Source organism: Microcaecilia unicolor, chromosome 3, assembly GCF_901765095.1.
Source record: "Microcaecilia unicolor chromosome 3, aMicUni1.1, whole genome shotgun sequence".
Taxonomy (NCBI): domain Eukaryota; kingdom Metazoa; phylum Chordata; class Amphibia; order Gymnophiona; family Siphonopidae; genus Microcaecilia; species Microcaecilia unicolor.
In genome coordinates, this window is record NC_044033.1 from 336,384,429 (window position 1) to 336,395,294 (window position 10,866).

Below are 10,866 nucleotides of genomic sequence, written 5' to 3' on the forward strand. Positions count from 1 at the left end.
CTTCTTTTAAAATTTACCCCGTGGCGGTTCCGGCAGCGAAGCGTCAGGGAAGGAGGCGGCGCTCCCGACGTCTAGGGTTCCCTTCGCTGTGTTCCGTCTTCTTTTGACGTCATCCTTGGCGTCAGAAGAAGGCGGAACACAGCGAAGGGAAGGCTAGACGTCGAGAGCGCCGCCTCCTTCCCTGACGCTTCGCTGCCGAGCGAAGCGATTGGTTGAGTGTCATTGCTCCGCCCTCGACGTCATCACGTTTGACGCGTGGGCGGGGCAGACACAATGGGATCTCACCCCCTTCACTTTTGGCTAAAAGAGGCTTCATAGAACGTTGGAGGTGCGTTTTATATAGAGAGATAAGGAATTCCTCCACTTATGGGATCTCAATTGGCCACATATGCAAGCAACCCACGTCAAAGGGCACACACTCGATCTCATCTCACACAAACTGTCAACAGACCAAAACCTAATAATAACAGATATCAAATGGACAGAAACACCTTGGACCGATCATTATAAACTGAACTTATCCCTAAAATGGCGGAAGAAGGGTTCACACCGTATACAAGAACACACAACCTATAGCATAAGAGGTCAAGTAGATACGATAACATTCTGGCAACAGATATACAATAACTAATGGACAGCACAAACGGACTCCATATACTACCTCGCAGAATGGGATAAAAGATGTAAAAGCATACTACATGAAATGGCACCCTCACGAACAAGAACCTCACATAGGACGAACTCGATATCATGGTTCAACGATGAACTGAAAATGCTAAAAGCACAATCCAGGGAACTCGAACAAGCATGGAGTAAAACAAAAGATCAACACTCACTCAACACATGGAAGCAAACACAATAAGACAAACCAAAAGATCATACTATAAAACTAAAATAGGGACAGATTACAAAGACACGAAGAAACTATACCAACTCGTGAACAAACTACTAGACACCACCTTGGTTACTACAACCAATACAGACATCCCATCTGCAGTCAAACTTGCTAAATACTTCAATGAAAAAATTGCAAACCTACGAAACATGCTACCTCAGGTCAATACCGATATCAAAAACTTCATCAATGGTTTGGACCCAATCTTTGGAGAATATCCAGCTGACCGAACCTGGTCAAACTTCGTTCTCCTCACCTTCGAAACAGTTACCCAGGTGATTAATAGGTTCTCCAACACTCACTGTAAACTGGATACCTGTCCCAGCTAACTAATAAAATCCGCCCCTGACCGCTTCATAGCAGACCTCATGTCCCACATAAACTACATGCCGCAGCAAGGCCTCTTCCCTAAGGAAAATGGCAATATCCTACTCACCCCAATACCAAAAGATACCAAAAAAAAACCAAACAAAATCACTAACTACTGTCCAGTAGCATCTATCCCACTGGTAGTCAAACTGATGGAAAGCATGGTAACCAAACAACTAACTGATTATATAAACAAATTCTCAATATTACATGAATCACAATCAGGATTTCACCCCCTCCACAGCACTGAAACAGTACTAATTACTCTCCTAGCCAAATTCAAGCAGGAAATAGCAACAGGCAAAAGCATCCTTCTCCTCCAATTCGACATGTCTAGTGCATTCGACATGGTAAACCATAATATATTACTAAGACTATTAGATTACTTCGGGATTGGAGGAAACATACTTAGCTGCATCAAGGTTTTCCTAATCACTAGGACATATCAAGAAAAATCAAACTCAAACATATCATCACCATGGAAAGCAGACTGTGGAGTACCTCAAGGATTACCACTATCACCGATCCTCTTCAACCTAATGATGACCCCACTAGCCAAGTCCTTATCCAATCAAAGCCTTAACCCTTTCATCTATGCAGACGATGTCACAATATACATTCCTTAAAACCTGAACTTACAGAAATCACCAACGAAGTCAAGCTCAGCTTGAACATCATGAACTCATGGGCAAATGCATTTCAACTAAAACTCAATAAAGAAAAAACACACTGTCTCATTCTCTCATCCCAATACAGCGTAGATAACCCCACAAGTACAAACACCCCAGATTACGCCCTCCCTATCTCAGGCAGCCTAAAAATTCTCAGCGTCACAATAGGCTGCAACTTAACATTAGAGAGCCAAGTGAAATCCACAACAAAGAAAATGTTCCACTCAATGTGGAAACTCAAACGCGTGAAACCATTCTTCCGGAGGGAAACATTTCGTAACCTGATACAATCAATGGTGCTAAGCCATGTAGACTACTGCAATGGAATTTATATGGGATGCAAAGAACAAACCTTAAAGAAACTTCAGACTGCTCAAAACACGGCAGCCAGGCTTATATTTGGGAAAACGCGATTTGAAAGCGCAAAACCCCTCTGTGAAAAACTGCACTGGCTCCCAAAGAAAGAACGTATTGCTTTCTAAATCTGCAACCTGGTTCATAAAATTATCTTGGGCGAAGCCCCGGGATACATGACAGACCTCATAAACCTACCAACCAGAAACACATCCAAATCAACACGAACATATCTAAATCTCCACTACCTAAGATGCAAAGGACTTAAATACAAATCAACTTACGCATCCAGTTTCTCCTACATAAGCACACAACTGTGGAACACACTACCAAAAGCCTTGAAAAGAACGTATGACCACCTAAACTTCCGGAAATCACTAAAAACTAACCTGTTTAAAAAGGCATACCCTACCGATCCAACTTAAATGCCTGAACAAAACCAAAGTACGTAATGGACATAATAACTCAACTCTTCCGCTCTACGATTCCCCAATGTGACTGTACCACGTGAACCTAATCTTACCACATCACTTTGTATTTGCTTACACCAGAACCTAATCTTACCACATCACTTTGTATTTGTTCACAAAAGAGTTGGCGAACGCCTCCCCAGTACTATGTAAGCCACATTGAGCCTGCAAATAGGTGGGAAAATGTGGGATACAAATGTAACAAATAAATAAATATACAGTGTATTGGTTTAGTTTTTAGTGTAGAAGAATGAGCACAAAATACAGAGTTGAAAGGTAAAATTATGTATCATACCTGATAATTTTCTTTCCATTAATCATAGCATATCAATCCATAGACTGGTGGGTTGTGTCCATCTACCAGCAAGTGGAGATAGACAGCAATCCTTTTGCCTCCCTATATGTGGTCATGTGCTGCCGGAAACTCCTCAGTATGTCGATATCAAAGCTCCATCCGCAGGACTCAGCACTTAGAGAATTACACCCACGAAGGGACACTCTGCCCAGCTCACCACCGCCGAAACGGGGGAGGGGAATCAACCCAGCTCATCCCCGCACAAGCGAGGGAGGGGGAATCCGTCCAGCTCATCCCCGCGAAGCGGGGGAGGGACACCACACCCGCCAATGCGGGGGGGATCTGGCTTATCCTGCAACCGCAACCGCGGGAGGAGCTGGCTGACCCTAACACCGCCGAAGCGGGAGGGAAACAAAGCTACCCCACTACCGCACGAAGCGGGGGGGGGGGAGCACCGGCAGAATTTAGTTCTCAATCCAGCCACCGTCGAAACGGGGGGAGAGGAATGCAGCAGCTCACTATAACACAAAATCGTCTCAACTCAATGAAACTCCAAGTAGAAGAACTTGAACACGAAGTCCTCCTGAACAGGAACTAAAGATTAACCTAGAACCTGAAATATAAGCAGAACAGAAAACAATACAGATATCTGGGAGGGGCTATGGATTGATATGCTATGATTAATGGAAAGAAAATTATCAGGTATGATACATAATTTTACCTTCCATATCATCATGCATATCAATCCATAGACTGGTGGGATGTACCGAAGCAGCACTCACCCAGGGCGGGACATGGAAATCCCAGAACGCAACACTGAAGCTCCAAAGTGGGCCTAGGCCCGAGCAGCCACATCCAAGCGGTAATGTCTTGAGAAGGTATTAGCTGATGCCCAAGTTGCCGCTTTACAAATCTCTTCCAAGGAGACGGATCTGGACTCTGCCATCGAGGCCGCCTGTGCTCTAGTTGAAAGAGCCTTCAGCTGGATAGGCGGCACCTTCCCTGCAGCCACATAAGCTGCCGCAATCGTCTCCTTGACCCAACGTGCCACAGTAGGCTTAGACGCCTGCAGACCCTTACGAGGGCCTGCAAACAGCACGAACAGGTGATCCGACTTCCGGAAATCAATGGTCACTTCCAAGTATCTGATGATGACTCGTCTAACATCCAGACATTTGAGAGCAGGGTAGTCCTCCCTACGAAAGGAGGGTAAGACAGAGCTGCTGATTCACATGGAAGCGAGAAACAATCTTAGGCAGGAAGGCAGGCACTGGGCGAAGCGACACTCCTGCTTCAGTGAACCGCAGGAACGGCTCTCTACTACTACTACTACTACTACTACTACTACTACTATTTAGCATTTCTATAGCGCTACAAGGCGTACGCAGCGCTGCACAAACATAGAAGAAAGACAGTCCCTGCTCAAAGAGCTTACAATCTAATAGACAAAAAATAAAGTAAGCAAATCAAATCAATTAATGTGTACAGGAAGGAGGAGAGGAGGGTAGGTGGAGGCGAGTGGTTACAAGTGGTTAGTTCATCAAGAGTCCATCCTCATCTGCCTGCAAATCAAATGGTGACCAGAAGCCATTGCCAGAGGCCTGCTCGACACGATACTGCCTGGAGCTCGGAAGAAGTGCAAGTTCATCCCTATCTGGACGACTGGTTGATCCGAGCCCCCTCTTATGCAGAGTGTGGGAAGGCTACGGACAGGGTGATTGCTCTTCTGAGCACCCTGGGATGGATCATCAACTGGGAGAAAAGTCAGCTGAAGTAATAGCCACCAAAAAGACCGCTTTCAACGTCAGGTCTTTCAGCGATGCCCTGGACAAGGGTTCAAAGGGCAGCTTCTGCAAGGCCCGTAGCACCAGGTTAAGACTCCACGTAGGCACCATCGAGTGCAGAGGAGGGCGCAGGTGATTAACTCCTTTGAGAAAATGCACCACATCTGGCGCCAGGGAAGCGCTCTTCAGACAGCCCCTGAAGCAAGCTAGAGCCGCCACCTGGACTTTCAGCGAACTGAGGGACAGGCCTTTCTCCAGACCCTCCTGCAGGAATGCCAACACTGAAGATATTGGAGCAGTGAAGGGCAATAGAGAGCCTGCCTTGCACCATGATGCAAAGATATGCCAAATCCTGGCATAAGTAGTAGAAGTAGAGCGCTTCCTCGCTCTCAGCATAGTGGTGATGACCTTGTCTGAGAAGCCCTTCTACCTCAGCTGCTTCCTCTCAAGAGCCAGGCCGTAAGACCAAAGGGGGAGGGATCCTCCATCACAACGGGACCCTGATGCAAGAGGCCCCGCTCCGCAGGCAGCCTGAGAGGGCGGTCCACTGCGAGCCTGATCAAGTCCACATACCAGGGACGTCTGGGCCGATCCGGACCCACCAGGATTACCCGGCCCGGATGCTTTGCCACCCGGCCTAGAACCCTGCCCATCATGGGCCAGGGTGGGAACATGTAGAGCAGCTCCTGTGCCGGCCACTGCTGGAGAAGAGCATCGACTCCCAGAGACCGAGGGTCCCGTCCTCTGCTGAAGAAACGTGGCACTTGTCAATTGGCCGAGGACGCCATCAGATCCAGGCTCGGCTGGCCCCAGCGCTCCGTGACGTCCAAGAACACCCGAGCAGACAGCTGCCACTCTCCGGGATCCAAGGTATGGTGACTGAGAAAGTCCGCCTTGACATTCATGACTCCCGCAATGTTGGCCGCCGGTCCAGATTCGCTTCCGCCCACAGGCATAGCTTCATGGCCTCCTTGGCTAGAGGGGCGCTCCTGGTACCTCCCTGGAGATTGACATAGGCCACGGCCGTGACATTGTTCGACAGGACCCGTATTGGCCTCAGTACCAGAACCGGGAGAAACTCTAGAAGCACCAACCGAATGGCTCGGAGTTCCAGGAGGTTGATAGACCACTTCGCCTCTGCAGGAGACCAGAGCCCCTGCGCTGTCCTTCCCATGCAGTGGGCTCCCCAGCCCGTCAAACAGGTGTCCGTCGTGACGACAACCCACTCCGGGGTCGTAAGAGGCATTCTTGCAGACAGCTTGTCTAGCCTCAGCCACCAGCTCAGCGCCTTGCGCACCGCTGGATCCAAGGGAAGGCGTACAGTGTAATCTTCTGACACCGGAGTCCACCGCCACAGCAGGGAATGTTGTAGTGGTCTCATATGGGCCCTGGCCCAGGGCACTACTTCCATCGTGGCCGTCATGGAGCCCAACAGCTGCACATAGTCCCAAGCCCGAATAATCGAGGCTGCTAGGAACTGGTCCACCTGGGCCCGAAGCTTGACGCTCCGGCTGTCTGGCAGGAACACTCCGCCCACCTGGGTGTCGAATCGAACTCCCAGATACTCCAGGGACTGAGTCGGGTGCAGCTGACATTTCTCCCAGTTGATGATCCATCCCAGGGAGCTCAGAAGAGCAATCACCCTGTCCGTAGCCTTCTCACACTCTGCATAAGAGGGGGCTCGGATCAACCAGTCGTCCAGATAGGGATGAACTTGCACTCCTTCCTTGCGGAGGAAAGCCACGATGACCACCATTACTTTGGAAAAGGTCCGCGGAGCAGTAGCCAACCCGAACGGGAGGGCTCTGAACTGGAAGTGTCGGCCCAGGACTGCAAAGTGCAGGAAGCGCTGATGAGGAGGCCAGATGGGAATATGCAAGTAAGCTTCCTTGATGTCCAAGGATGCCAGAAATTCTCCTTTTTTCACCGCAGCTATTACGGAGCAGAGAGTCTCCATCCGGAAGTGCCGCACTCTCAAGGCCCGATTGACCCCCTTGAGGTCGAGAATAGGCCGAGCAGATCCTCCTTTCTTTGGCACCACAAAGTAAATGGAGTAACGGCCCTTGCCAAGCTGACTGACTGGCACCGGGACCACCGCGCCCAGGCGGATTAGATTGTCCAAAGTCTACTGCACAGCAGCTGCTTTGACTGGAGACTTGCAGGGAGAGTTCACAAACCCGTCTCTCAAGGGTCGGCAGAACTCCAGCTTGTAGCCGTCTCTGATGACTTCCAGAACCCAAGCGTCTGAAGTTACCCTGGTCCACTCACCCAGAAATGAGGACAACCTTCCTCCTATCTGCTCTGGGCCATGGACCAGCGCCCCGTCAATGGGTACGAGACCCTGGGGGGGGGGGGCAGAGGACGAACCTCCGGGCCGGCAGTCTCTGCGAAAGGAATGCTGCTTGGGGGAAAAGTTCCTTTTGAAGAAGAGGAGGCAGAGGAGCCTGACTTGCCCGGGCGATACCGACGGGCCTCCTGAAACCGGCCCTCGGAGGAACCAGGTCGAGCACTGCTAGCCCGAGACCTGACCTCTGGCAACCTCTTGCTCTAAGACGTGCCGAGCTCCGTCACAATCTTGTCCAGCTCGTCCCCAAAGAGCAGCTTGCCTTTAAAAGGCAACTTGGCTAGGCGAGATTTTGAGGCATGGTCAGCCGACCAGTGCTTAAGCCACAGCCACCGCCAGGCAGAGACTGTCTGAGCCATACCTTTAGCCGAGGCTCACAAGACATCATACAGCAAGTCTGCCAAGTAGGCCATGCCCGACTCCAGGGCTGGCCAGTCCGCCCTCAAGGAAGGATCTGAGGGGGAAGCCTGCTGCAACACAGTCAGGCACGCCCTGGCCACATAGGAGCCGCAAACCGAGATTTGCAAACTCAGGGCGGCCGCCTCAAAGGCCGACTTTAAGGCCGCCTCCAATCTCCTGTCCTGAGCATCCTTCAGGGCAGTGCCACCTTCCACCAGCAGCGCCGTTTTCTTAGTCACTGCAGTGATTAAAGAATCCACAGTAGGCCAGTGCAAAGCTTCCCCTCTGGCAGAGGATACAGATGGGACATAGCCCTGGCTACTTTAATGCTCGCTTCAGGGAAGTCCCACTGAGCCGAAACCAAAGTCTGCATAGCTTCATGGATGTGGAAGGTTCTAGGCGGGCGCTTAGTTCTCAGCATAATGGCAGAGCCAGCAGAGGCTGAGAAAGGGCCTTCCTCCGGAGAGGAAATCTTCAAAATGCTCATGGCCTGCACTAGCAGGTTGGGCAAATCCTCTGAGCGAAACAGCCGCGCCGCAGAGGGGTCATCCGCTCCATCCAAGTGAGGATCCGTCTCCTCCAAGGAATCCCCTTAAGGACCGTTGGGAGAACTCCGATACGCTGCCCTCATCCACATCCGAGGAGACCGAGTCCCCAAGGGCCTGGAATTCAACACGAGGACGTTTATAACCTCAGAGGCCTCATCACCCTTATCAGACAGGGGAGCAGGGGCAGCGTTCTGCATAAGAAACGCCTGATGAAGCAGCAAAACGAATTCAGGAGAGAAACCCCCTAGTCTGGGCACTTCTGCAGCCTGGGCAACAGCCCTAGAGGCACTCGCAACCTGCGCTCCCAAGAGCGGAGGAAATTCACGCTGCTCATCCAAAATGGCGTCCGCCGCAACACTCCACGGAGCCGCGCGGGAAGAATGGCGCTTAAATTTCGCCACCTTTTTACCATTGCCCACATCAAGGGCGACCATATTATTAATGTCTCCCACCTCAAGGGCGGCCCGAGAAGAAGCCGACCGAGCAGTGTGGCATGGGCGCCCAAGGAGGGAAAAACCGCCAAACCGGAGGAAAAACCGGGGAACTCACCCACCTCTGAAAAAGCGCTCAAAAAAGGCGATTCTGCCTTTGAACCCCCCACATCCCACGCTAGACGCGTGTATGCGGTCCGGGGAGCGTCTTTTCACGCCTTTGCCCTCCGACACCATTCGCCACGCGGAGTTCGAGGAACCCCCTGCCCGCCAGTAAAAGGTAAAATTACCTGCTTTTTGCTCCGAGCTGCGATGACCTGATTCCAGTGAGCAGCTGCAAATGAACGTCCTTTTTGAACGTTTAAAAAAAAAAAAGTTTTGTTTTTTTTAACGGAGCCAGCGGGAGGGGGGGGAGAAAAGGAGGGACCTGGCACCACCAGGTTTGCACTTGCTCACGAAGAGCCCTCAACCCCAGGTACTCAACAAAACCTAAGAATTAGGCTTGGAGACCTAGCCAGAGCTGCTGCTGTGTGTGACCACCACCTGCTGAGATAGAGAACATACTGAGAAGTTTCCGGCAGCATATGACCACATATAGGGAGGCAAAAGGATTGATGTCTTATCTCCACCTGCTGGTAGATGGACACAACCCACCAGTCTATGGATTGATATGCATGATGATATGGAAATTGCTATTTCTACCAGCTAATCTATTAGCGCTATAGAAATGTTTAGTAGTAGTATAATATATTTTTTAACTGTTTTACTGAAGTTCTATTGTTATTTCATGATATTTATATCTACACATTGGAAGCTTTCAAATAAATTAAAAAGCTGTACAATAAGTAAAACAAAAGAAAACCTTTTGTTCTCCACCTTTTAAGGCACTGCCTACCCAACTGAAACAGCTTTAGACTTGTTACACATGGACCAACAATTTTAAAAAAACGACAATAATGAAGCAGCTCATAGGTTTGCTTACTGAGTGTACGGGGATGACGGCTGCGCTGGGAAGGAGAAACTTACATATGCTAATTGGCTTCCTTGCTTACAGTGGACTAGATTTTATAGGCTCACTTCCACTTCTGTTTATTAAAACTCCTTGGAGTTATTTCCCAATTTTCTGTGTGTTTTAAATTTACTGTAAACCGCCTTGATCTTTTGTTTAGCTAAGCAGTATATTAAATGTTTTAATAAACATAAACTAGACCTACTACTTCACTCCAACACAGACAAATAAGGAAAGAGAAGAGAAAGCTGGAAAAGCTGTGCACAGAAATGTTTTCCTTATAGTGCTGGAACCCATAGGAGCCAACTTGGTGGGTAAAGTGAGTGCTTGAGCAGCCCCACTAGTATTGAATAAATTCCGAGACTGTGTCCAGGGAGAGGAAATTTACATCCGGGTTATAACTTAGAAAAGTTGGCTCCTATGCTTGCACCATGTGCAAGAGGAGACAGAATCATTGCTTGCTTACCTGATCAGAAACCAGAGCAGACATTTCCCTGCTGTTTTCCCTCTGAATTCTGCTGTGCTGGGGTGGATTCAGGCTAGAGATTTCCCTTTTCCAGGAAAGATAAATAACACAGAAAGTTGAATTTATTCCAGATCTCAGATAAATTCCCTCTGCTGACCTGGAACTGAGTCTTGCAAGGATTTCACACCACAAAAAGAGAACGTTTCCGCTTTTATACCAGTCTTTTCTTTGCAGAAATGCAGAAGCTACACAAAGGAAACAACATCAGAGAACTCCAGCTCCTCCCCCTCCCCTCTGCTGAGGCCATTCTGGGATTTCCTAGTACTTAAGGTGGATTTGAGTAGAAAGCAGATAACATCAGGGAAATGAGTATGAGTTAGTCCTCTAGCATCTACCTCCTTGTGGTTTTTGACACCCGAGTCTATCTGAAAATTCTGGATATCTCACTATGTAGTATTACATTTATATCTTCTTAGTGTTTATTTAGGCACAAGCAAAAAATGAAACAGGCCCTAGCAAGGCAATCATCTAATCGTCATTATGTTTTAAATCTCTTTTCCCTGCCTTCTCCTCCATCCATATCCAGCAATTCTCCTCTCTCCCCTGTCCTCCCCTCAATGTCCAGCAATTACTCCTTTCCCCCCTACCCTCCCATCCATGTCCAGCGATTCTCCTGTGACCTCCCCCCCCCTCCCCTTCCCTTCCTGTACAGCGATTCTCTCCTCCCAGTCCATTGACTCGCCCCACCAGCCCCCACCTGTCCCTCTATTAAGCACCCAAGTTGCAGTTCAACCCCAGCCCTCAACTGCCCGCCCTCGGAGAGCCCTCCTT

The 10,866-nt window shown here is 49.3% G+C and overlaps 1 protein-coding gene across 1 annotated transcript in view; it reads right to left on the minus strand.

The window, feature by feature from the left end:
- LOC115464736 (zinc finger protein 398-like) overlaps nucleotides 1-10,203 on the minus strand; it is an 80,852-nt gene extending 70,649 nt beyond the window's left edge. The window contains exon 1 of the mRNA XM_030195090.1: nucleotides 10,036-10,203. Coding sequence (XP_030050950.1) covers nucleotides 10,036-10,059 — 24 coding nt within the window. The 5' untranslated portion in view covers nucleotides 10,060-10,203. The remainder of the gene's footprint in view (nucleotides 1-10,035) is intronic.
- Nucleotides 10,204-10,866: the final 663 nt, after the last annotated feature.